Here is a 27,563-nt window from a genome sequence, read left to right on the forward strand (position 1 = left end):
TCAATGGAAAAATTGAATTGGGCACAGCATTAGGCCCAAAGTGCTGAAACATTGTTTCACTATTAAGAATTGTAAAATCTGGACTCATCCATTCACATGCCACTTTCTTGACGTTGGAGCTTGGGGGTTTTATGAAAATACCATCTCTGTAGCCAAAAGTCATCCACACTGAACTTTTTATTTTATAGTCATTAGATGTTAACATATACCACAGTGGTTATATATGTCATCGTGTCAATTATTCCAAGGCACTGCATTTTTAATGAATAGATTGTGCTTGTTTCTTGAGAATTGTCTTACAATTTGTTTAATCATATAGGATGAAAACTTTATATCTCCATAGCAAAAGGTTTCAAAAGCATGATTAGAAAGAGACTGGAACCCTACTCTAGTCCACTATGCATTGAGCCGTTGTGAACACTTGTGATGCCCTACAACTATATATTTGCAACAATTCAGAAAATAAACAATCCGTAGTGCTGGGACTACGGGTGTTGAATATAAAATGCTTTTGAACAGTAAAAATTGCTCAGTGCCAGGCAATTGAATTCATGTATTCTTTAAAGATTTAAGTGTGGTTATCTGACTGTTCATAATGCATTTGCAGGTTTTAATAAATATTACATAGTTAGGCAACTTGGCACTACCCTGTTTAACAACTTTATTAGCAGGCACCACAGGTCCTGTTAAAGACAGTGAAAAGTGATTAAAAGTATATACATGTTTTTTTATAACAACTAATTTTCAGCATAAGCCAAAAATTGTAAGTGAGCAGGGAACTTCAAATGTGCAGCTTCAAATGAGGGATTAACAGTTTGTACGGGAGTGTGAATCAGCCATGAGAAACATACCTGGCTGCAGCCACTAAGTCATGTCTCATCACAATGGAATAGCTATGAAAAGTTTCCCAAAAATGATGGCAGCAAATTACTTCTGTGACGGTCAGATACACAGTTTTTATTATTTGCCCATCTACTGCTTTGTAGCAATATGTACAGCAAATAAGCTTTGTATTTTCTTGATTAATTCAAATAGATCTGCACCAACCTTGATCCGAGGGCAATCAGGAATCTCACATGGTTTCAGTGGTTCTGTTTGCTGTGTTGATTGCAGATTACATACTTGAATACTTTATTTTTCATGGCAGAATTCATACCTGCCCAAAATAGGACATCTTGGACTCCTCTTACACTTCTCAGTACCCAGATGGGCACTATGGAGCATGCTTAGCATTTTTTACCTCAGGCTGCATAGTAATATGATCGCGTTTGTAGAGAACCCCATTTTATGGAGCAATTTAATTTCTATAAGCCCAGTACTGTATGTCTTTATTTTTGAAGTATACCTGGGCCTTTTCTGGTGGCCATCCCATAGCGTTTAAAAAAAGTAAATGTTTAAACTATTAAAATGGTACCGGTTAAATGTTTAACCATTAGGCTCCGCTGTTGCCCTGTGCATCCAGGGTCCTGGCTGCGGCCGTGTGTGCCTGGGGCTCTCCTGCCGCCCCATGCCTGGGTACTCCGCTCGCTGCCAGCCCCACACCAAGGACTCCGCTGCTGGCCCGGCGCCCAGGGTCCCGTCTGCCGGTCCCGCGCTGGGGACTCCATTGCCGCCCCGCACCAGGGCACAGGGCCGGCAGCCGGGACCTGTGGCCAGCAGCTGGGACCCTGGGTGTGGGGGGTAGGGTGCAGCAGTTGGGACCCCAGGTGGGGGTGTGGGGCAGCATGACAGCCGGGATCCTGCAGCAGAGTTTAAATGTTAACCGAAATACCTTACCAATAAGACTCATGCTTAACGGTTAACCTGTTAACATTTTACATCCCTAGTGCATCCATAACATTTTTTTAAAATTCCCAATGTCTTTATTCTTGCCAATCATGCCAGTGCCATTTTGTACTGTCCTCAAGCAGCATTCTCACTGGAACACTCAGTGTGTGGGGGGGCATGGTGTGAAACAGCCAATCAGTATCTCTACAGCTGCTATTACGGTCCCTGAGTTGTTTGTAATAAGAGCTGCAACCCTTCTTAGTTGATAGTTTGTGATCATTGGATTTATGTAATTATAGACCAACTAGTCATACCTCTTTCCCCATCTAACCCCCACCTCTGCACTGGCCTAAGAGAAGTAAGTGGAGACTCCATTCAGAGGGATGTGGAGTCCCCTTTTGTGCCAGCTCTACAGCAACCTTCTGGAAATGCCAGTTTCCCTGCATTGAGGCCTGCTTCTGCCCCTGAATTTCTGGCTAAATGCACCAGAGCATTGTGTACACTATCCGGAAAACTCAAAATCCCAGTGCTCTAGAGCAGTGGTCTCCAAACTTTTTTGATCATGCACCCCTATCAGTAAAAAAATTTTGAGCACGCACCCGCTGCCACGCCGAAGCAAAAAAAAAAAAAGCCGCTCAGACTCCTGCCTGACGAAGCAAAAAAAAAAAAAAAAAAAAAGCGCTCCTCCTGCCTTGCACCCCAATTTGGAGACCACTGCTCTAGAGTGATATGTACAGTCACTATAATATTGTGGTTTGCATGAAACCAAACTGCATGCTAGAGTTTTAGACTGTAAAACCAGAATACAGTATGCAATTTTTCAGTTTATCAGAGTTGAATGTAATCATGGGAACCTTCTGTTCCTGGCTATATAATATTTTCTCATTTTCAGAAATCGTAGAATAACATGGATCTTGTCAAACCTGTAATATGCCTTTTTGCCCATATTTTGATTCAACTCTAACCATTCTTGGGGTGAAAAATTTCTTTTAGTATAATAGAAAACAATCTAAAATTGTGCTGTTTTTTTGCAGAGGAAATTTCATGAAGTGAGATCCAAGTTTAGAGGTTTTCTTTCTCCTATATTAATAAAGATGTGTGCCTTAATAAAATGATAACTGTGTGTGGAGAGAGAACTTAAATTAGTGGCATCTGTTTTTAGACAGAGATCATTAGCTTTAAAAAATTAAATGGAGAAAGATTATTCTGTTGGTACTGACAGATATTTTTATGTCTAAAAATCAGTTAATTTAAATGTTTTAATCACATTGCCATGACAAAAATTATTGGGAAAAAATTTTCAACACTTAAAAAATTAAAAATTATTAATGCACAAAGAAAAGTCTAAAATTTCAAGACTGCTTACAATGCCAAGTTTCACTAAATAAACCTGAGACCCATGTTCTTCATAAATTGCAGGTGGTGTTTTTGAGCTGGTGCAAAAGCTTTTGGGACTGTGGACTGGTGGCACTTGATGACATATCAGTGAGCCTGGGAAGCTGCCAAACCACTGGTAAGACAATGTGCATTTGAAATCTGATCCGTTTTTGTTCTGCTACAGCCACTGTCCAATCTCAGCCCTTGCTATAAAAAACCTTCTTATGTGTCCATTTTCCTAACAAAATTATATTAAGTTCTCATTCCATAGCTAGCTGTAACACTGGTGTTCGTGGATGTCAGTCAAGTACTGCAGTAATGCTGCTTTTACTGATGTACTGTGAGGGCCAAATTTTGGCACCACAGTAAATCCTGATTAACTCCATTGTCTCCAGTGGGTGCTGTATGTGCTTAATCCAGAGCTAAATTTGGTCCTAAAAGTCTGCTTTACAATAAAAATCAGAATCAACCTTTATACTGGTATTTATGATGATTTTACTTTAATCCTGAGCTATTTTGATTAGGATATAAGGGGCAGTTTAGAGAGGCTAGGAGTGGATATGCACTACTCCCATTTCCCACACCTGCAGGCTGAATAAAAAGTGGGAAAGTGGCTTGGAGAAGGAGCAATAAAATCCAATCAGTATATGACTAAATACATGTTTCTTATACTGTACTTTAGACAGAATTTTCACAGACAATACCATGCTCCTTACGTACTTAAACTGATATTCCTATATGGATTACTTACTTCACATGTTGGGACTCATGGCTGATACAAGCAAAAAGGTCTGGAATATCTCAACAGGACAGAGCGGTTGAGGAAGAAAGAGAGAGTCTAGGGTAAAAGCAAGTTAAAATATTCATGAATAAAAAATTAAAACAGAATAGCTGAAAGGCAGTTCCTCCTTTACACTCCTGCCAGGATCTGAATTCTGGGTTGTCTATTTCTTCTGCATCATGTAATGATATTCCAAACAGCTAAAGTAGTTCAGGGAATGCATGTTGTTGTGATATCAGCTGAAATAAAGGAAACATAGAATTCTGTACTGTGGTCTCAGCAGGCTAAATCTTTTCCATTTGACTTCAGATAACATAGGCCCTGATCCTATGGTAGGATCTACTAGTACAGTCCCTTATGTATGCTCAGAGCCCATTAAGCTCATTGGGTTGTGAAAGGGCCTACACTAGCCAGGGCTGGCTCTAGGCACCAGCAAACCAAACATGTGCTTGGGGCTGCCGAATTCCAGGGGCGGCATTCCGGGTGGTTGGGGCGGCCAAATTCCAGGGGCGGCATTCTGGCATTCTTGCGCTCTCTGAGATTTGTTTTTGTTTTTTTTTCCTTGGGGCGGCAAAAAATCTAGAGCCAGCCCTGACACTAGCAGATCCCATTGCAGGATCAGGGCCACAGCAAGCAGATGACCTATCCGCTGAACAGCAGGGTTGTTTAAAAGAATATTAATATATGTTAGAGAAGGGTCCGAATTGTGAAATTCAGATCCAGAGTAGGATCCAAAGTTGTGAAAATAGGAGGTTTACCTGGTGTTCCAATTTGGAGCTATCACTCATACACTGTGTGTATACCATAAATATCTCTATGCATAAAGAGACACCGTAAATGGATGGATAAAGTAGATTATGTAAGTAATGTATCCAACCATACATTTTCAGATGTAACTCAGTGTTCTTTCACTGCAGAGATGTGGTCATCTTTTCCTGGAGAATGTACTTTTGAAAAGGATGAGTGTGCATTTACCCAGGAGAGAAGAAACCGAAGCAGTTGGCATAGGAGGAGGGGTCAAACTCCCACTTCTTACACTGGACCAAAAGGAGACCACACTACTGGGGTAGGTGAGTTAAGCTTCACATTGAACTTTCAGAGCAGAGTGACAGTTAAATGAATGTCCTTTGAAATGATATTCTAGAGGAAAGTAAAAAGGTTTTTACCCTTCATATCCAAAATAGTTATTCAAAACAAAAATCTGAAAAAACAAACACGCAAGAAATCTGTTATATTCATAGTAGGATCTTTTAGATAAGCTATGTCTGGGAAGATAATGTTTTAATTTGTGTTATGTGCCTGCCCATAGAGACTTCTCAGTGGTAGGCAAATAATTTTTAATTTCACTCATTATTTGACTTATTCTTACAAATCAAGTACCCTTTGCTAACAGCCCTCATCCCTTTATCAATATGTGTGATGATGATTGCTGCAGTTTAAATGCATTACAAATTTTAAGGTAAAGTCAAATGAAATCCTATAATAGTGAAAGTGGGAGACATGGATAGCATATGGGTGCACTTACAGCGTCTGGGATATTGCTGGTAAGTGACCCCTTGGAATTTAGTGCAGAGTAACGCAGTATCAGCCTCTTCTTTCTGGGCCACTTCTTTACTTGTTGATTTGCCTCTTTTACTCTGGATTACACGGGACTAGATAGTACCTTTCCTCATTCTTGACATACAGCCTGCTTTAGGGCAGCCGTCATTGCCACTTTTAACATAGCTTAGCCCAGGGTGCTTCTAACACCATGTGATGAGCATAGTCTTTCCCTTCATTTCTGAACTCAGGTGTCTAGCTTTCTCTGGATGTTCTTGCATATATTTCATTAATGATAGCTAATGCATGCACATTGAGAGATTACCTTTTTCACTTGTCTGTTCTCTGTGCTGGGGTGGCATGTTACTGCAGACTTTAGTTAAAAAGGAAATTAATTTTAAGTGAATGATACAAAATATTTTTAAATCTCTCAAAATAAGATTTTATAATATAGAGACTGATGCAACTTCTTTGACAGTATCAACCATGGGACTGAAGGATCAGATATAGGCTCTGTTTCCTATTCTCTTTCTCGTCTTTATTTGGATTGTGTAAAATGAGTTGACTGTCGGAGGCGAAAGGTGTTCACATCACAAATAGCATCAGAGTTCCCACCTTTGTTAGTTGGTGTTCATAATAGAGAGATCAGTGATTGAATGGAAATGCAGAAACGGATCCTCCCTGTCTTGTGGTAGTCCTTCAGAACAGTGTTTGGGCACATCGATGGGGAAGTGTAAACTACCACTGTCTGTGCTCTAAATTCTCTGTGGCTAAACAGAGCTTGGCTTTCCGGTCTGTCAGTATTACACACACTTTCTAGTTTACTATAATAAATGTTCACATATAGAAACACAAATGCTAGACAAAACTTAGTGTTTTCAAAATGCAAATAAAGTAGGTTTTGCATTTAATTTTTTTTTCTATTAATTTCTTTTTCTTCTTTCTGCAGCAGGCTTTGGATATGCACAGAGGGTGAAAATCTCAGCTGCTGTAAATCAGCATACCTCCATTGATTTCAAAACAGCTATTTTATATTACTTCAGTAGAGCTATGCTGCCTTAGGCAAGCTAACGATTTGATCCAGGGTGTGACTGAAAGCTGTAAAAGCTAAGTGAAAATTTAGAATTTGTATGTGTATGCCAGGGCTATGCTGATTTCAGTGATAGACACATACGTGCAGACAAAGGAAGAATTTGACTGTAAATGCCAAATCTTGGCCCTGTCTTATGTAAGAGAAAGGAGCCTCTTATCCCTACATATGGGGCTTAGCACTAGTTTCACAGATTCTGAAGATATAGCAGCTACGTGGGTTACAGGGTATATCTATACTTCACACTAAACCTAGACTCTGACCCAAGTCCACAATCACTACAGATCTGCAGTAGATTCTGTGAGGCCTCCACAGGGGAGAAAGAGGCAAGATAAAGGGGCGGGCACTCAGCCTTTTTGCATGAACTACTTGCTTCAAGGAAAAGAGAAGAGACCAGAGATGAGGAACAAAAAGCTACGCTATGGATAGTTGGGCCAGGGGAATCAAGGGAGCTGTTCTGTATCTCTTGACCCCCAATTGCCCTGGGAGGGGAGAAATTTCAGCCCCAACAAGCCCATTCTCCATGGCTGGCAACTCTGTTTTCATCTGAAGTGTTTTTGTTTCCTTCTTTATACTTCCAAAATCTGAAGGATTCTACCCTCCTAGATCTCAGAAGACTAAAACAAGAGACTAAAAGAACCAACCTAAATGGTTACTGCATGTTCTCCATCCAAAACAATCAGATAACTAACTGGCTATATTAAACAGGATGCATATTAGTATTTTCTATGAGTCATAGAAAATTAGTAGTATAAAGCTTTCCAATATATTGTCTCTCCGCTTGGTCTGAAGGATGCCTTTCAGGTGTTTATAAAATACACAGAATAGCTGTTTACCTCAGAGAGCAAAGGTGCAGGCACTAGAATTTTTGCCCTTAACTAGCTCATTAATTATACAGAAGTAACTTCAAAGAGGAGAGAGTGGACTCATGGTGTCCTTTTACTTTTTAAAATATTCAAGGATTCACAAAAACATGAAAAAGTTTGTGGCAACCCTCACTAGACCTAAATTATAAAGCAGTTCGCCTTGTGTCTAAGTTAAAGCTTGCTTGTCCTGAAGAAGAGAATTCCACCTCACATTGCCTCTTACATCAATTCACCAAGGAGCAATCTAATTAGCAGGACTTTTCATGTGGTTGCTGTCACCTGGCTGCTTTAATATAGTATGGGTTATGGCTCACTTACCCCAGTGTAAGTCTTTAAAAGTAATTCTACTGACTGCAGCATAATGGATTAAATTCATCACTGTGCAGAAGGCCAGCCTAAGGCCTATGTACCATGTGGCCCCTTTTTGACCTAAGCAGCTCATCAAAGTTTGGGCCCTGTAGATGTTCTAGTTGGGAGTGAAAATTATTGATAGGTATTTGTTTGATGCAGCTTTGTTTATTTACAAAGAATGTACAAAGTCCTGTGTCCCAGAACCTCAGAGGGAATCAAATAGCAGGATACAACTTCTTTCACTCACAGCACTAAGAGCACTCTTTAGCCTGCACCCCTGATCCCAAATCCTCTTCTGAGGTTTCTTCAAAGGTCAGCCACTGTGCTTTCAGCTGCTCCTTCAGGCTGCTCTGTTCCCGTCTGATCTCAGTTTCTATATAATCTCTACACGTGTGCACACACACACATCCCTCAGCCTAGGGGAGGGCAAAATATGGCCTACAGGCTGGATCCCGCCTGTCAGGGCTTTTAATCTGGCCGGCAGGATCACCAGCCCCATGGTGGAGCGGGGCTAAGGCCAGCTTCCTACCTGCCCTGGTCCTGTGCCACTCCCGGAAGAGACTGGCACCATGTCCCTGCGGCCCCTGGGGGAGAACAGAGGGCTCCATGCACTGCCTTCACCTGAAGGCACCGCCCCTGCAGCTCCCATTGGCTGGGAATGGGGAACCGCGGCCAATGGGAGCTTCAGGGATGGTACCTACAGGTGAGGGCAACGTGCAGCAGAGCTGCTGCCCCCCACCCCCACCCCAGGAGCTGCTACCAGACATGCTGGCCACTTCTGGGAGCAGCACAGGGCTAGGGCAGGCAGGGAGCTTGCATTAGCCCCGCTGCATGCCACTGCCACCCCGGAGCCGCTCAAGGTAAGTGGCGCCAGGCCGGAGCCCACACCCCAAACCCCTTCTGCACCCCAATCCCCTGCCCTGAACCTCCTAACCCCCTGCTTGAGCCCCCTGCAACACCCCTCCTGCACCCCAACCCCCTGCCTTGAACTTCCTGCCACATCCCTCCTGCACCCCAACCCCTGCCCTGAGCCCCCTCCCACACTCTGCACTTCTCCTGCACCCCAAGCCCCTGCCTTGAGCCCCGTCTCACCTGCACCCCTCCTGCACCCCAACCCCCTGCCTTGAGCCCCCTGCCGCACCCCTCCCCCCTTCCCTGAGCCCTTTCCTGCACACCGCACCCCTCCTGCACTCCTCCCGCACCCCAGTCCCCCCCGAGCCCTTTCCTGCACACCGCACCCCCTCCCACACCCTGCACTCACTCCCGCACCGGAACCCCCTGCCCCAGCTCTACATTCATGACCCTGCATACAATTTCCCTACCCAGATGTGGCTCTTGGGCCAAAAAGTTTTCCCATCCCTGCCTCAGCCAAAAACTCCTGGGCAGGTTCACACACACCTTTTGTCTTTGGTGAGGCTTTTGCTTACAGATATATCAACTGAAGGATGAGTTCAACCCTTAACAGGTTTCACCCAGCTCATGACTGCTTAAACTCTCAGAATACTTTAGCAAACTTAAGTGGTGCCTTCTGCTGGGCCTCTTGCACAGGGCTGAAATTCATGCAATAAAGCTTAAACTCAGTAGCTGAGCTGAATTATAACAATTCTGCTAGCTATGATGAACATATTTTTTGACTGATTATAACACAGCTTGGCATTGTCCAAAATGCCTTGCCAAACAGTGTTATAACTCAGTCTGTGTACAGCTGAATTTAAACCATACTAACATTATTAAACATAGTTGTTTCAATTGAGTATGTAGAGTCTTATACAGCTGCATTCAAGAGCACCTGCAAAACTATTTTGTTTCTAGTTAACAAAATAAGAGCCTTGCCTTCTCTCTAATCACACTCTATCTAGAGGGGATATTTGTGCATAGAAGAGATGTATACTCAGCAGAACGTCACTTTTCCACTTTTTAATAAAGCCCCTCCAGTAGCTACATCCTGGGCAGGATTGGAAAATTCTGTGTTAATGCAGGAAAGGAAAGAGATGCTAATGGAGAAGGAGAATATTCTTGACTGTTTACAGAGCTTCAGCTACACAATTTCCCTTCATGTCAATGTGGACTACATGGCCAAAGCCCTGAGCATTGAACTGAGAATATACATGGAAGAGTTTTAACCTTACTTGTAGTTTTCAGTCTTCAAAGCAATTATGCTCTCCCACAATCAATGCTAGACAGTGCTCCATGTAGGCAGAAGTATTAATACATTTCAGGAATGCCAAAGCTCTAATCAAACTCCTGCTATGATATTAGAAATGAAAAATGGAAGCAACCAAATCAGTTATAAGTTTGAACATATTTGATGCAGTTGTTATGGTTAAATTATGCAGAGGAAAAATTTAGGCTGAATAACAGGAAAATGTTGCCTTCGATACTGTGAAATAGTCTCCAAAAGGAAATGATGGAAGCCTTATTGCTTGGTCCATTTAAAATTGGGAAAAATGCTAGAAAATGTAGCATAGGAAACAATCCTACTCTGGCAGGCTATGAACTAGATGACCTAATACCAGTAGGTCTTTGCCATCTTTAACACCCACTTCTTTTGCATAAACTAGATTTGCATGAATCCAGCCAGAAAGAGAGGGTAAATATTTTTCTGAGTGGTTTTTTTTAAATCCATTTGACTGAATATTTTTTAAATGTGGTTGTGATACCTGTATAGGTATGTGTAGACTATCACTGTACCATACAGCCTTCCTTTTCTATATATTGTAATCTAAAAGGACTACACTAAATCAGCTTTGCCAGCTTTGTTTTGTTTCATAACCAGGCTGTATTGTCATAAAGCAGTGGTTTTCAATGTTTTTTTCATTTGTGGACCCCTACAAATTTTGAATGGAGGTGAGGACACCTTTGGAAATCTTAGACATAGTCTCTGGACCCCTAGAGGTCTGTGGATCACTGGTTGAAAACCATTGTCATAAAGAAATGCAGGGTGCAAGTTTGTTTACTGTTTCTCCCTCAGCCGGATTTTCTACATAGTGTCATCTATTATCCCCTTTCTAGTACATATTCCAGGCCCCATATTTCCCAAGACTGAAGCCCATCTACTTGCTGAAGGAGACATTGTAGAGAGATTCCCCACCCTAGGAAATGAGTGTGCTCTATTCAAAGTGCTCTTGATCTTTGAAGCAGAAATTGAACTCAGATCTATTGTCTGGTTGTATAAACCACTAACCATTGAGACAGCCAAGAGGATGGTGTCCTGATTTTCAAAGGGGCTGAAAGAGAGTAATTTTGATCTGTCAGTCTTAATTCTGTCACATAAAAATATTTTTCAAAATGATGATCATGGTTTCACTTATTTAGCTCACCCAAATATACTGGGAACTTTACAAACATGGGATAATGAAATCTAGATCTGATCTAGACATTCCAGCTAGTTTATAATTTGATTTGGCTCTCAAAACTGAAACCAAGGACTTTATTGCTTTGTTATATTAGCTTACTCTAATGACACTAGTTCTGAGTTTGGATTTTTACTTCAAGAATAATTTTTAAGCAAAACAATAGTTAAAATTTCTGTAACCAGCATGCATTCAGTTCTGTATAATAGCCCTGGGAATTTCCTCTGACAGATTACAGAGAGTGCGCTTTTGTTTGAAGATCCGCAGCTGTAGATATTCTTCTACGCTTCCACCCCTGCACATCTTCTCTCCTCTCTCCTCGGGCTACTCCCCTCCAAAAAAATAATCTTGGCCACAGAGGACCTCTTCAGAATGATTTTAGATAATATGACTCTGAATATCATCAAAAACATTCAGAGCATCTACCAGCTGTTCCTGCCATTCTCTGCTCTCCTCCTGTCTCACTGATCCTTAAGAATTCCCTGTCTCCCCAAAAGTGTTGTAAACTCTATTATTCATAGGGGTGGTAGGGCAGCTTTTCCTTGCCAACATGACAAGAAGGGAGCAGTGGGACCACAGGAACAGCTGCTGCAAAATTTTAACTTACTAGTTACTGGTGGAGTGTGTGCCTCAACATGCAAAATAGTTGCCATGCATAACAGATGGGACATTGGGATGCTTCCCAGTATTCTGATATATCAGTATGCTCCAGCTTGAAATAGCTGTGTGATGGCCCTCAGAGGAAAAATCATTTGTCTTCTGCCAATTAATAACCAATTTTCCCACAATTCGGACTTCAGAGCATAATCCTTTATGCACTCTGGATAATCAGTTCTCTTGACTTGTATCTTTACATCTTGTTCACTAAAACAGACACATGATTGATGTCTTCCATGGCAAAGACTTATTTTTATTCCTTTGATTTATCAAAAGCAGCAATTCTAAATATAGGCCAAATTTTGACTTCTGATGCATGTACACAACTCCCATTGTACTCCAGGAGATCAATAAACTCTCAGATCAGTGAAATTCTGCCTCTCTCATGCCGTACCCCTGGGTTAAGAACAGTTGCAGTCAGAGAGATCCCTGTTCATTCTTCTGAAGGCAGAATTTGGTCCATATATTAACATAATTAAATCTCTACTTCTCTTAAATTCATGGTTTTATTTGAATTATTAGAGGTTGCACCTTTGATCTAAATCAGTATTTCTTACTATACTCAAGTACTATACACCAGGGTAAAAAATCTCACTCAGTTCCACCAGTACGACTCTACTGCATAAGCAAAAATTTTAAACAGTGTATATTTTAAAAATATGCAACCTTTCCATATTTACATACTTCAGGCCTTTATTATTTCCAGTGTTATCCCTTTATCACCATTCATGTTAGATTATTTCTTTGTACACACTTTTCATTTAGTATATATTAATTTAAAAATATTTTTCATTAATCATTCATATACTCTGCTTTACTATACAACTAACACAGAGTCATTCACTTCTGAACTGTATTGTGAGCAAGAGCATGCATTTATTAAACAGGTTTCACACACAGGCTTATTATTGAACATACTGAGAGAAAGAACCATTTTATTTTACTAATATTTGGTCTTGTATCTTTTTAAGGATACTACATGTACATAGAGGCATCCAATATGATCTATGGACAGAAAGCACGTCTGACTTCAAGGTTACTAAGAGGGATCTCTGGAAAGCAGTGCTTGACATTTTTCTATCACATGCATGGAGCTGGGACTGGATTGTTAAATGTTTATGTGAAAAAGGAAGGTGATAGTGAAGAAACCCTCTTATGGAGAAGGAGAGGTGAACAGAGCATCACATGGCTAAGGGGACTGATAGAATATGAATGTGATAAATACCATCAGGTAAGCAAAAGACTGAGCCACATGGAAGATTAAATTGCACTGTTCTCTGGGATTCATTTTTTAGCTCAGAGACAGGGCTCCACTTGAAGTCAGAATTAAAAACTGACAAAGGTGGGGTTTCAATGAGACCTGGAGATTTTATAGGAGGGAGGAAATCAAATTCATGAGGCTATTCAGAGCTTGTGTCCTCTTCTGTCCAAGACAGAGAAAGTGTTGAGATGCTTCTTGTTCAGGATCACTGACTGGTGCTGCATGTGGCATTTCATTTGAGCAAGGTGAAATACTGGGGAACTTCTCCCAATTTATAAGAGGGAGGGAATATACCAGATACAGTCATAAGTGGGTTGCAGATGTGAGTGTCTCAATTTATATTACTGATCATGTCCGTTTTTGTATATATTAATTTAAATGATATTGTTCCACCCTTTCTTGCCAGTGGTCTTAGCTATATCTTCTAGATCTCATTTTTATCTCAAGCTCATAAATGTTTTATTTTCTCCAACTGCAGAATAACCTTCTCTGGAGTTGGCATAATTGCAAAACTATGTACAATTCTCAAGGCCTCTTCAAGGCTGTGGCTTTCTGAGTTTGGCACAAAGCTTGAGCTGAAGATGTAACTGCCAATTAGGGGCCAAGTCCTGAGAGGCGCCATCTGCCCAAACTCCAGGTTAATTTCAGTGGAATTTGAGGATCCTCAGCACCTCATGGGACCAGACCCTAATAATATTCATTCTCGATAGATCTAGATTTTCTGAACTGCACATTTTCCATTGCAGGCATATTTGCATGCCTTTTTTGAAGCCAAAATTACCATGACTGCCCATGTAATTACATTAATTGATTGTGCAAGTCCAACTGGTCATTTGCTCATGCGGTTACATTGCATGTGCAAGTGAGCCATGAAAGTATGTGCATAATTATGAAAGTCTGGGCCTCATTGACATTAAATTTAGAGATGTATTTGAACCAAACCCCAATTTTGAACATCCAGATATAAAGGTTAGAAATGCACTGGTGCAAGTTATAACAGGAAATGAGACAGATGGAAGATGATGTAATAGACAAGGTTGTGCTACTTGGAATATTTTATTACAAATGATTATTAAATCTAATTGTATGTTGATTTACAGAAGATGACAACAAAAATTACTTAGACCCGTATTGACCCAAATACTTTGATTGCATAGATATGCACATAAAAATCTTAAGGGAGGAAAATCTTTCAGTCCCTTTTTAATATTTCTGTTCATCTTTGCTTGTATTTCTTCTCCACAACTGGTTTTAGATTTCTCTTTCAACGTCACTATAGATCAATAAACTCTCAATGCACTGAAATTTGGACTCATAAATGATGCATCTCTCTTGGTTAAGATTCTACAGGTCTCGGAGCACATCCCATAGTTGCCAATTTTATCTGTCCAACCATTGGTCATCTATTATGTGACCTCATCTGGCAACTCATCTTTAGATTCATTTATTCCATACTCCTTAACCAACAGCCTTCTTAGAGGGACCTCTAAAATTATGTAATTTGGGTGAAAAACAGACTATTCTATCACTCTCTCTGACTATTCAGGACCTCCTGGCTTTCACCAGAATTGCTGCATCTTGGCCCTTGTGTAAATGAAACCAACAAGCAGATGCATACAAACAACCAAACAAAATATGCCCACCTTGTATTCCTTTTCAATGCTTAATTCAATTCGTAAACTATCCAGAATAGAGACAATTGCTTATTATCAAGGAGAACTCATACTTCTGCTGACAAGAATTCTCTGTTAATAGGCTGCTTAGAAGAATTTAGCTACCCAAGGGTATCCGAGCTTATATTTGGTTTATAAAAAAATTCCTCATACACTTAGAACTTAACAAATAAAAAAGTATTTGTTGATTATCAAAAACATTTCTAAGAATGCACAGAGACCCCTTCTGCTGTGTTTCCTCTTGTGGCTGTGCCTCAGTAATTCTGGAGTGAAATCTTGGCCCGGTTGAAGTCAATGGAGCTTTGCAATTGACTTCAATGAGGCCAGGATTTTAACTCTGGTGTGTTCAATAAGAACCTGCGTCTGCTTCTATTAAAGTCAGTGGTAACATTTCTAATGTCTATTGGAGCAAGATTAGCCCCCAAATCATTAACCATTAATAGAAAACATATACTGATAGGTTCATTTTGTCTTAAATGTCTAGAAATTAATTAGAAAAATTGCTTTTTATTAAGAGCTAAGTTCAACTACGGGAGTAAGAGGAAGAACTTGCTGGTTTATCACAAAATTCTGCCCTTGCAACTTGCCCAGGTGATAAGGACAACACTCAGGCAATGAAAAAACAAGAGAAGCATTATATCATGAAAACTAACTGATTATTTATCAGTCATCCTTAGGACAAAATAGTTCCATACCAAATTCTGAGATTTGATTGGCCTTTTCTGGGTGTCACATGCATCCCAGTTCTCTGACCAATTAGAATAAAGTCTGTTAAAATATGCTAATCACTGAGCATATAATTTTTCTTAGAACAGCATTGGGGTTATATTATATCTTAAAATAGCCTGCATTGGGGTTTTGCATTTTTAAAAAGATATACTTTTTTCTAGATGTGATATTTATGAGAACCATATGGGTTGTTTTTACAGATTATTTTTGAAGCAGTTCGTGGAGTGTCAATAAGAAGTGACATTGCTATAGATGATATTCTGTTCCAGGCTGGATCCTGTATAGGTAAATTTTATACTTGCTTATAATTCTCTTAGGAGACACCTAGGTACTACAGGTAGTGGTTTTAGTGAGTCGGTGCTATTTTTCCGAGTCAACACTGAATCAGTCCCACAGTAGTGTGGTGTTAAGGACCACCGTGCTGCTGGAGGAGCCATTTTTTTGATGAGATGTAAAACCAGAGTCCTGATAGCTTGTGGTAAGTAAAGATCCCATGGCACATGGGTGTAAGCCCAGTCTCTTAGTCAAAGTCCAACATGGTAATTCAATTCTGTGTATGTAAAAATGATAAAGAACTATGAAAACACTTAATACTTTTCCCTCTTTTCTGTTCTAGAAATGGGAGAAATTACTCAGCATTCATCCGGGGATTCTGATGACTTAAATGAAATTGAGTATTAAATAAGTTCTGCTGAAATGAATGAAGCACCATGTAAGTTATATGTGAGAAACTAGACAATTCCCCCCCCCCCTTTTTTTGTATAAAACGATAAATACTGGACTATTTTGAATATGTCACCGATGTATAGAAATAATTCAGCGCACTCCTGTCCTTGTAACAAAGTTACTGACTCAGGGCTTCTTAGATGGTTCTTATTGGATTTTTTCTCTTTTGCATGTGATATTAGTTATTATATAAAGGCTTCCCATTTTGCACAGATCAAGCAATAAAATACTAATGCTTTTTGGTAAATCTTTTTTGTCGCATAGGTAAAGAGAAGAAGGTAAAAAGGGCACAATTAAAATCTAATGTGTTATCTTAAATCTGCATTCAATGAATGTTTTGTGTTGGGTAGAAAGTGGGTTTTGTTTTTATTTCAAGACATATAAATATTTTGAAATAAGTAAATAATATTGGATATTAATAATATCCTACACATTGAAAGCAATTATTCATGATGACAAATCTCTTTGGGAAAATGTAGTCTCTTACTGGTAATACTTTAAATGTTCCATATGAATGGATTTTTCACTATTCTTTGCCAGACTAATTACTATAATGAATCTATTTGCCATCAATGTGAATAACAAAAGGACTTCCATCAATGTTCCAGTGTGATTCAGTGTAAGTTAATACCATATTAAAATACACTGCTATTGGTTTGCATACAATAGAGGAGGCATGCTTTGTTTGGACTGCTGGCCTCATTTTTTAAATGTCAGCTTCTACATCACACTTTTTATATACTTTACCTAACCACAAATGTTTTGCATTTATGTTAAAAAGAAACTCAATTGACATAATCTGTTAACTCTTAAGACATTATATGTGTGTTTGTATTACAATATGGTTGTTTAAAAATTACCAAACTATCTAATAAAATGTAATTTTGAATAATGTCTTATTTTATTGCTCCACTTCAAACACTATGTTCTCTAGTTATTGCCATGATGATATGCAAACAAGCTTAGAATTTTCAGAACAAATTATGGGCTGGATCCTTCAGTACATTTGGCACTGCAGGAACCCAGAGCAGCCCAAAAGCCAGTGTAACCAACTACAGAAGGATTCTGTATGTAGACATTGTAACAGTTCCTATGCCAGTCCCCATTCTGGCTGCTGAAACAGGGTATGTGGCCCAGGAAACAGGAGTGGCCAATGCTCCCTTGTACACCCGTGATCCCCAGCTGCTTTAATGGTCCCTTGGGACTGCTGGCACCTGGTGCATATTGGAGTAGACTTCAGGCTGCTCTAATTTGCATCTAGTGTCCAATCCACTACCCCCACCTCCACAAGCTGCACTAAACATTCCTTGGCCACATCTGAAGATATGGCCCTCTATCAGTACGTCTACACTGCACAAAAGACTTGAGGCAGCGAGTCTCATAGCCTGCATCAGCTGACTCAAGCTCGTGGGGCTCGCACACTACAGGGCCAAAAATTGGGCTGGGGGGTGGTGCCCAGACTCTGAAACCTGGTGATAGGGGTGGGTCTCAGAGCCTGGGCTCCCACCCAAGCCCAAAAGTCATCTATGCTGCTATTTTTACCCCATAGTGCTGCTGCAGGGTTTTTATTTTTACTGTGTAGATTTACCTTATGCCTCCAATCAGCTGGGTTTTTGGTGTGTGTTTTTTTTTTTTTAACATTGGAGGCACAATCAAAGGATTTGAGTTTGTTCAATACAATATATACATTAAACAAAAATCTTAAGATGTGTTAATTAACCAATACTTCCTGTGATTTTAAACATGGGGCCCATAGACTATGTCAAAGGGGTCCACAAAAATGTTGTTGTTACCATAGAACAGTGGGTGGTCTGCAGACTGTCTTAAGATTTCCAAAGGGGGCCATACCTCCATTTGAAATTGTTTAGGGGTCCACAAATGAAAAAAGATTGAAAACCACTGCACTAGACAGAGGAATGAAAGGGGGAAGAGAAAAGGTGTCTTTAGGCCACTTTGTGCCTCCTGAATTCACAGCCTCAGGGCAGCACATGACCCCTTGATGGCCATGGCCAATTAAGAATAGAGGTAGCATGCACAATACTCCCCCAACTGGCGAGTCTCTATGCTATGAGAGGGGAGGGAGACAGCATAGTCATTCCATCAGTCTGTGCCAAGTAGGAAACCCCCTACACCAGGGGAATATCCTGGACCTGGAGGCCAGTTTCATCTATTATATGGCACCTTGCATCACTGGAGCAGCATAACTGGACCACAGCAAAGCAAATAATTGAGGCTGATACCTAAGTTATGTGACATGTCATATAAATCAGCCATCTAAAAATCTCTTCAGAAGCCTTAAAAATAAATCCTCATGCAACTGCTATGAGCCCAGTTCTGTGGACTATTCTAGTATACCTATGTAAACAGAGCCTTCAAAAGCAACTACAGGATCCCAAACATTCAATGGTTTATATTTGGTTGTTCTGGAAACAAATTGTATTGTATCCTGAGAGCAGGACAGACCTTTTCATTGTTCCTTGGTTGTTTGTAATATTGTCTTCTTTATTTTGCTGTTTGTATGTGTATATTCTATTACCTCATCTTTTTGCATATTTTTATTACTTAAGAGGGACAAATTCTTATCAGTTACACAGTTTATATCAAATGTCATACAGTTATTTTGGGTTTACACTAGTGTAAATGAGACCAGATTCTGGCCCAGTATTAGATTAATCTTGGTTTAACATAAGGGCTTGGTTCATCATTCTTACTCCAGCTTTACTTCCATGTAACTCCTTAATCTAGTTGCTCCATTCTTTATGGCTGGAAGCTACATTGGCAGCTGAGAGTGTCAGCTCAGCTGTAAGGAAAGGAAGTTGCCGAAACCCTAATGCCATTGGTGGAAGTCCTGCCAGTTCCAATAGTGATGGTGGAATACCCACCCACCCCTAACATGAATCTGTTGAGGGTCCTCCTCAAAAGGAGGGGAAAGGATGTTGAATAACCAATGACTTTTAGGAACAATCCCTATGACTAATTTTCCATACAATCAGCCTTCAAAATGGAAGCTGGTTATCTCTGCCCCTGCTCCCTAGTTGATTGCAAATAGCTAAAACATGCATATTCCTGAAGGAGTTGTTTATTAATTACTATATATCCCCTATGCCTTTAAAATTCTTTCTCTGTGGAAGAATTGCTAGATTATGCTGCCATCTTGTGGAAAAGACAATAACACCACCCTCAGTTTGAAATCATCTTAATAAATTTTTTTGTAACAGCAATAGTTTTTACTCTTCCCAATTTCAAATATCAGGGAGGGGATAGAGGAGTGAATTAAAAATGGCACTTTGATCCATATTAAAAATGTAAGGGCTTCGGTGTCAGCAAACAATACTAAGAGACCAGCTGCTAACCTGTCCCCATGCCAGGAACTCTTCATCTGACTAACCCTAAATCATCTGAGCCCTGCTCCTAGCTTCTCTCCTGCCCCTTGCTCCTCGGAATATAAAATCACCTTCCCTCCTGAAGATCCTCTTGCTGGCACATGGTATGATAGGACTGCTTTAATGAAATTAATAGGACTAAGTCAAGTATTGCCTCTCCCCTTGTGGGTTCCAGGACTAGCTGCTCCAAGAAGCAGTCATTTATGGTGTCTAGAAACTGTATTTCAGCATCCTGTCCTGAGGTGACATTTGCCTAGTCAATATGGGGATAGTTAAAATCCCCCATTATTACTGTTTTCTATTCTTATAGCCTCTCTAATCTCCCAGAGTATGTTATAATCACCATCTTGGTCAGATGGTCGGTAGTATATTCCTACTGCTATACTCTTATTCAAGTATGGAATTTATATCCATAGAGATTCTAGCATACAGTTTAACTCATTTAAGATTTTTACTATATTTGAGTATCAGGGGGTAGCCATGTTAGTCTGTATCTACAAAAACAACAAGGAGTCTGGTGGCACCTTAAAGACTAAGAGATTTATTTGGGCATAAGCTTTCGTTGGTAAAAACCTCACTTCTGCAGATGCATAGAGTGAGTTACAGATGCAGGCATTATATACTGACACATGGAGAGCAGGGAGTTACTTCGCAAGTGGAGAACCAGTGTTGACCGGGCCAATTCAATCAGGGTGGATGTAGTCCCCTCCCAATAACAGATGAGGAGGTGTCAATTCCAGGAGAGGAAAAGCTGCTTCTGTAATGAGCCAGCCACTCCCAGTCTCTATTCAAGCCCAGATTAATGGTGTTGAATTTGCAAATGAATTTTAGATCTGCTGTTTCTCTTTGAAGTCTGAACAAAAAACTTCAGAAACAGACTTCAAAGAGAAACAGCAGAACTAAAATTCATTTGCAAATTCAACACCATTAATCTGGGCTTGAATAGGGACTGGGAGTTGCTGGCTCATTACAGAAGCAGCTTTTCCTCTCCTGGAATTGACACCTCCTCATCTATTATTGGGAGGGGACTACATCCACCCTGATTGAATTGGCCCGGTCAACACTGGTTCTCCACTTGCGAAGTAACTCCCTGCTCTCCATGTGTCAGTATATAATGCCTGCATCTGTAACTCACTCTATGCATCTGCAGAAGTGAGGTTTTTACCCACGAAAGCTTATGCCCAAATAAATCTCTTAGTCTTTAAGGTGCCACCAGACTCCTTGTTGTTTTTACTATATTTGACTCTCTTCTTTCTTTCATGTATAGTGCCACTTCCCCAAGGGTGCAATCTACTCTGTCATTCCTATATATTTTATACTGTGGTATTAGTGTCCCATGGATTATCAAACGTCCACTACGTTTCTGTGATTTCATTTACATCAATATTCTCACCTAATAGTACCAGACACTCCAGTTCACCCATCATAGTATTTAGAAATCTAGCATTTTTATACAACACTTATAAAATTGTCCACAGGTGTCAGCGCCGTGACCATAACTGACCACCTCCACCACCTCAGCAGCATAGGACAAGCAGTGCAGCAGTCTCGGGCCTGTCCTGGCACTTGCACAGCAGGGAGGACTGCTGTCACCACTTTAATGCAGAAACCCAGTGTCAGAGACCGGTCTAGGCAGTTTTAGGGTTGCCCTATGGCCCTGGGTGAAGGCAGCTGGTGGGGTAAGCAATTCCCCTCCTTCCCCAGCCCGAAAGGCTGAGCCTGCTTAGCGCATAGGGCAAACAGTCCCGCCAGGGAAAACAGAGACCTCCTCCCACCCCAAACCAGAGAACAGCAGCCCCCAGAGTAGGGAAGGGGCAGGGGGCTCAAGAGAACTACGTCTCCCAGCATGCAATGCTCAGCCAGTCACAAGGAACGGCGCTGCCCGCTTGCCGCGCTGCGTGTTGGGCAATGTAGTCTTTGATGGCTGCACAGCAGGCTGCGAGGCGTAGGTAGTTTTCTTGTAAGGTGGGGGACAACCCTTTGTGATTCCGTTGTATGCAAATAAGGCGCGCCATCTACGCAAAGACAAGGGTTCAAGTTGGGACGCTATTACCACCCCCCCCGCAATCACCATATAAAACCCTAAAAGAGAAGCCCTATCAGAAAGCCCGCAACAGCCAACGTCACAAATGCACCACGTGCCCTAGCTGGCTTGTGGGAAAGCTTCTCCCATCAGTCTCGCGCGTTCGGACCCTTTATACTGAACTGAAAGTAACGACTTGGCCCCACCTCTCTTTCAACCAGTGAGGTTTCACGTGACGCCCGGCATTCCATTAGCCAACGGACTATGCCTCTCCCCTTCCGTCCCACTCTGTCTACCAATGGGAACAGGGTGCGCGTGTCGGGCTCGTTTTCAGCTTAAGGGCGCGCGACAAAAGTTTCAGGTGGTGGGCGGTGCTTCAGGTTGGCGCAAAGATGGCGGCCCCGGGCAAACGGAAACTCGGGGCCGCCACTAGCGGCAGTGGCGCCGGGTGGAGTAAGCGAGGCACCGGGGCTGCCGGGCCAGAGGGAAGCGGCCGGGAGCAGCCGCAGTCGCCCTTCGTGGAGGGCTCTATAGTCAGGGTCACTATGGAGAATTTCCTGTGAGTGCGGCGCCCCCTGCTGCTGGGGCGAGGGGGGGCGGCGGATCGTGCTGGGGGGCTACGGCCGCACCGCGAGTCCCTGCTCGCCGCCCGCTGGGCGGCGAGGACGGGGGTATTTGGCACTCAGCTAAGGGCCCAGCTCCGGGAGTCAGGGGATCACGCCAGGCTCCCCTCGGCCCGGCCTGGGGCTGGGTCGCAAATGGGGCCCTGGGCGCTGGCGGCGCCGCCCCTGCTGTCACGTGCGATAGTGGGAGGGAGCCCGGCTCCAGTGTGGGAACGCGGGGGCCCCAGACGTGTGGGCAGAGCTCGCTGGCCGGTGCCGCTGCTCTGCCAGTGGGGCCAGTGCGGCTTCTGCCTCCCCCCGGTGCTCTAACTGCTGGGCTCTGGCTACTGGGGCCGGCCTAGTTCCTCGCACTAGCGGCTTCACGAGACTAGAGTGGCCGGGTGTCGGCCGCCTTGTAAGACGGGCAGCGTGTGTGTCATGGCTGTACCTTCAGTGTTGGATAGCACCTGGCCGTCATTCACAAGCGGCTTGGGCATTCACAAACGCCGTGTACTGGCTAGCTTTCGCGGTGGCCTTCCCAGGCCTTTCGTGTTCCACACCTCCAGAAAAATCTGTTCTAGCGTTACGGCTGGGGCCAGAAACCTTAAAAAGGTAAATGTAAAGTCAGCACTGATGTCTTCCTGACTCTACAGGCAGATTGGGAAACAACTGCTTTTGGAGGTGTGGACTGCCTTATGTATCACAATAGATTAACACTGACACCTAAAGTATGGCAGTTTAAGCCTCAGCATGAAGTATTCAACTGCTGATCTTTTAAAGAAGAAACATTTAGGTTATTTGTCTGCCCCACAGCCTGTCTCCCACTCCTCTTCAGATGCCAAAATCCCCAGCAGCCAAACCCTTTACAGGAGATCTACTTTACAGACCCCTATCAGTATAACTGTTGCAGCTAACCCCTGGGTAGACAGTACTGTGTTGACAGGAGGGCTTCTCTCACCGACATAGCTGCTGCTGCCCCTCAGGGAGGTGGACAAACTGCACCAACAGGAGAAGCTCTCCCGATAACATAGGCTAGGTCTACACTAACGGGGGGTGGGGTCGACCTAAGATATGCAACTTCAGCTACATGAATAGTATAGCTGAAGTTGCGTATTTCGGGTCGACTTACCTGGCTGTGAGAACGGCGGTGAGTCGACTGCTGCCGCGCTGCCATCGACTCCGCTTCTGCCTCTTGCCGCGGTGGATTTCCGGAGTTGATGGCAGAGCCATCGGGGATCGATTTTTATCGCATCTTCACTAGATGCGATAAGTCAATCCCCAATAGATCGATTTTTACCGGCCGATCCGATGGGTAGTGAAGACGTGCCCATAGTAGCCTCTGCAGTGAAGTGGTACAGTGGCACAGCTGTACCACTATACATGAAGACAAGCCATTACTTATATCCCTGAGCTCTTCTACAGTGCGGCTAAGTTGTCAGTAAAATCTCTTTGGCAATTGGAAAATTTAAAAGGAATGGACAGTAGAAGATACTGAGTTTAATGTAAAAATAAATGCACAGGAGGTACAGTACTGATGTATTAATTGTATTAATTATTTGTAGTGCATTAGCACTTAGGAACTAAGTAATAGATCATGACTTCAGTGTGCTAGGCACTGTACAAACATATAACAAAACCATTGTCTCCACCCCAAAGAGCTCTTTAATATTAGTTTTAATTAAAATTCTCAGATTTTGTAACTAAATGAATTTATCACAGAAATTTCAGATTGGACTGGAAATTTCAGTCTACTGACAGAAGCTGGGAACTATGCTGCAGATCTTAGATCTGGCTTGCTGTGGTATCACACAGGCCTTTGGTACAGGTTATGCCTTCTAAGATCTGCAACTACAGGAGACAGCCCTCTGCCTACCTGAGTCAAATCTGACGGATGTAGAAACAATCAACTGAACAAAAAGTGTTTAAATCAGCCTTGCAAAATTCAACTTGTCCATTTTCCATAAAAGACTAACATTTTTTGGTTGCTGTTTTGACAGATGGGTAAAATATTAATGGTGAAATCTTGGCTCCATTGATGTTAAGGGGGGCTATGCAGTTGATTCAGTGGAGCCACGATTTTACTCTCAGCTTTTCATTCTCCGCAGTCGTCACGGTAAAGGATAGACGTGCTGCAGCTGGTATATTTTCATTACACTGTTAAATGATATGGGATTAGGGTTTTTTGCCATGTGTTGAGCTTTTCTAGAAAACAATGTTTAGAAAAGACTTCAATCTTAGAAGTATTGCTTTATCATATTTAAAACAATGTCAGAATGGCGCTGAGGCAAATATGCTTGTTTTGCATGAAACTGTGATTGATTTTTCTGGTCTATATCGCTGTCTATTAGCCTAAAATGATGGTTTCTTTCAGAACATATGATAATTGTGAAGTGTCTCCAGGACCCCATTTGAACATGATAGTAGGAGCTAATGGAACAGGAAAGTCAAGCATTGTTTGTGCCATTTGTCTGGGATTGGCAGGAAAACCTTCTTTCATAGGGCGTGCAGACAAGGTGAGTGCAAATTTTTGAGATCTAGACATTTAACTTAATAATTTAGGGCCCACTCCAGTAGGAATAGCCTGGTGCTTTGTAAACTCCAGGTGGATAATAATACCTCAGCAGGTCAATCTGCTGCAGAAACAAAACCTCTCTGAATTGTCCAGCTCTGCTGTAGCTCTACAAAGAGCTCTGCAGCAGTAATGTTGGTCTTCTGCTTATTAACCTGACTGAGCTTTTGTGTTCGGTCTGGAAGCACTTGATTCATGTTGGGACCGCTTTAAATTTTCCAGCTAACACAGCCTACTTAGAGAAATTGAAGCATGTAGGAATAGTGTTAATTTCTACATTTTCAGTGTTTCACTTTATTACTTTAATCACTTTTAAGTCTTTTTCATCAGAGCTTCCAAAATGCATGGAATCTGTGAAAGTCTGAGGTACTTATCAGTTGATAATTGATATCAAATGGCTTTGTGTTAGAGAGCAAATTAGGGGGTTTGGGGGTACATAATGCTTTTGGGTAAGAGCCTTATAGAGTGTTGAAATGTGTTATTGACAGCATTATTGGCAATATGAACACTCTTAGTCCAGAATAAGAGTGCCTTGTACCTGTTTATCTTAATGCATTTTAGATACATGTTCAGCTAAGCAGGAACAAATAACTCTTATTCCGGAGTAAGAATGTCAACATATGGGGTTAATTGGGAACAACTCTATGTGTAGAGAATCACTAAATGTATTTCTTTGGATGGGCTCAGCACATCCTGTTCATATATTGCAGTGACATTGCAGCCCTGATAGTAAAATGCTCCAACGAGCACTGCTACAAGAAGGTTCCACCATCAGAGCTGCACTGTCAGCATATTCCATGAATATGAATATGTAGAGTCCATCTTTAAGAACTTTGGTTAGAGGTGAATAAAATTTCATTTTTTTCTTTAATAATACACTTCTCCTTTATGAAAGTGTAGTGTATTTATGGTATATTGAAAGTGGACCTTTTGAATAGGCAGTAGGATTTTCTAATCTACTTATTTGTTGGTTTGACCTTTTTATATGTGTTTTTGAAAATTTAAGAGGGTATATTTAAAGTTGGTTTAGTGATAATGGATGGATTATATAGCTGTCAGGAATTGGCTGAATCCCTTTAACTGTTCCAGACTTCTTAATGACTTTTTCCTCCCCATGCCCAAAGGGTTCAATTTTTTGTAAAAATAGATGGGCTTGGAGCTAAATTAGTGTACTCATATCTTAATCACATTCATTTGTATTTTCTAGCAGTAGGCAAAATGTGACTGTCTAAAATTCCTTCTTCTGTGTAACTTGATTCAAGGGCCAGTCTAATATAGGGGATCAGTCTTGGAGCAAATCGTGAAGTACAAAAAACTGTTGTAGAGCTCTTTTTAGACAAAAAAGAGCCATATTCTCTCTTTCCTCTGTAGAAGAAACTGAAGCTTTAGAGAGGGAGGGAGGCAGAAGTTTTGTATAAAATTCTAATTTCCTCGTAACAAGGATTTCTCTAGTTATTGCCCAGGCATAATCTTTATTGTAACTACATATGAGGGAATTGTATGCATGGCAGCATTGTAAATTGGTACTAGTTATTGGCATACCTATTCCAAATCAGTCATTAAATCTAAATTGTCTTTTAAGTCTGATTTTTAAATATATGTTTAATAGATACCTTTTGTATTTAATATTTTAGAATAATGGTTCCTGTAACTTTTGCTCTGCAGGTAGGCCTGTATGTAAAGCGAGGTTGCTCAAAAGGCTTGGTTGAAATTGAACTGTAAGTACTGAAACCATTTTTGCTGACTTTATCTTGTGCTTTTGTTTTAATAAACAGGTTTGTAAAAAGTGTTGTAGACAGCATCTATTGAGGCACTGGTGATTTGTGGTGTGTAAAGAGTACTTTATTGAAGCACAAGCTTAGTGTAATAAATTTTAAAGTGTCAGATAACTGGTTTGTAAGAAATATCCATTAGCTAGCTAACAATTTGTCATTTTCTGCTGCAGCTTGCCTAATCTTTAAGGGAGGCTCCCGGCATGCAGAAAAGGAAAGAAAAGTCATATATAGAAAGCAAGTGCCTTGACTTAATCATGTTAGATTTTAGTGTATTTAATGTTGTGATGCAAATACTGTTTTATGTAAACACTTATAATAACCATTAATATAACATGTAATTGTATCCAAATTGTTCTGTATTTAATAAAAATAACATTAAAACTCTTCAGGATCCTTTCTCCAACCTTACATTGCAACATATCTTTGCATAGTACTTGTTGGGTTCTTGCTCCAAAGAACTTAGACTGCATCAAACAAACAGAAAAGACAACAGACAGAAGAATAGGGAGGGAGGAGAGGCAGGGTAAAGTAATAAAAGGTAGCATAACATTTCTTGTAGACCTAAAGGGACCAAACAGTTGGCCTTAAACCTGGATGGGGCGGTTGAACAAAGACTGACCCATTCTGAAGAGACTTCTTTGAAACCAAGCACAGGAGGTGATATTAGAAGCTGATAAACTAGTAAAAATATTGATTGGGTAGGAAAGAGATGCCAAGGTGACAGCTGATTACCTGTGAGGAGAAAACTGAAGGAGGTTATCCTAGATCTTGAGGAAACAGTGAACCTTGGTAGAGAAGTTGGTTCTAGGACAAGGAATAACTGACCTGCCAACAGCTGCATGGCTTGATGATGAGTGGGAATTTGGTTGCAGAATTGGAGAAAGAAAGAAGAAATATGGAATGATTGCTTCCTCAGCTCAAGATGGGGTTCTGTTGCTCTCCTTTTTAAATCAAAGGAGAGAAACTATAATGGGGGAAAATCATGGCTAATGAAAGGGAATCTGTCTTTTTTTCTCCTGAGCATGGAAACAAAGTACAACC

The 27,563-nt window shown here is 41.3% G+C and overlaps 2 protein-coding genes across 4 annotated transcripts in view; both read left to right on the forward strand.

Annotated features, from left to right (window-relative positions):
• Positions 1–17,059, forward strand: part of MAMDC2 (MAM domain containing 2) — a 111,408-nt gene extending 94,349 nt beyond the window's left edge. The window contains exons 10-14 of one of the 2 annotated variants that reach the window (XM_034774082.1): positions 3,187–3,280; positions 4,843–4,995; positions 12,753–13,012; positions 15,645–15,729; positions 16,061–17,059. In XM_034774082.1, coding sequence (XP_034629973.1) covers positions 3,187–3,280; positions 4,843–4,995; positions 12,753–13,012; positions 15,645–15,729; positions 16,061–16,125 — 657 coding nt within the window. In that variant the 3' untranslated portion in view covers positions 16,126–17,059. Of the gene's footprint in view, positions 1–3,186; positions 3,281–4,842; positions 4,996–12,752; positions 13,013–15,644; positions 15,730–16,060 lie in introns of those variants that run through there. The other variant, XM_034774083.1, reaches the window with a different exon arrangement.
• Positions 17,060–21,905: 4,846 nt separating this feature from the next.
• The window catches only part of SMC5 (structural maintenance of chromosomes 5), a 79,064-nt gene continuing 73,406 nt past the window's right edge, over positions 21,906–27,563 (forward strand). The window contains exons 1-3 of one of the 2 annotated variants that reach the window (XM_034774095.1): positions 21,906–22,135; positions 24,550–24,691; positions 26,413–26,465. In XM_034774095.1, coding sequence (XP_034629986.1) covers positions 21,969–22,135; positions 24,550–24,691; positions 26,413–26,465 — 362 coding nt within the window. In that variant the 5' untranslated portion in view covers positions 21,906–21,968. Of the gene's footprint in view, positions 22,136–22,718; positions 22,791–24,549; positions 24,692–26,412; positions 26,466–27,563 lie in introns of those variants that run through there. The other variant, XM_034774096.1, reaches the window with a different exon arrangement.

Source organism: Trachemys scripta, chromosome 6 (assembly GCF_013100865.1).
Source record: "Trachemys scripta elegans isolate TJP31775 chromosome 6, CAS_Tse_1.0, whole genome shotgun sequence".
Classification (NCBI taxonomy): Eukaryota; Metazoa; Chordata; order Testudines; family Emydidae; genus Trachemys; species Trachemys scripta.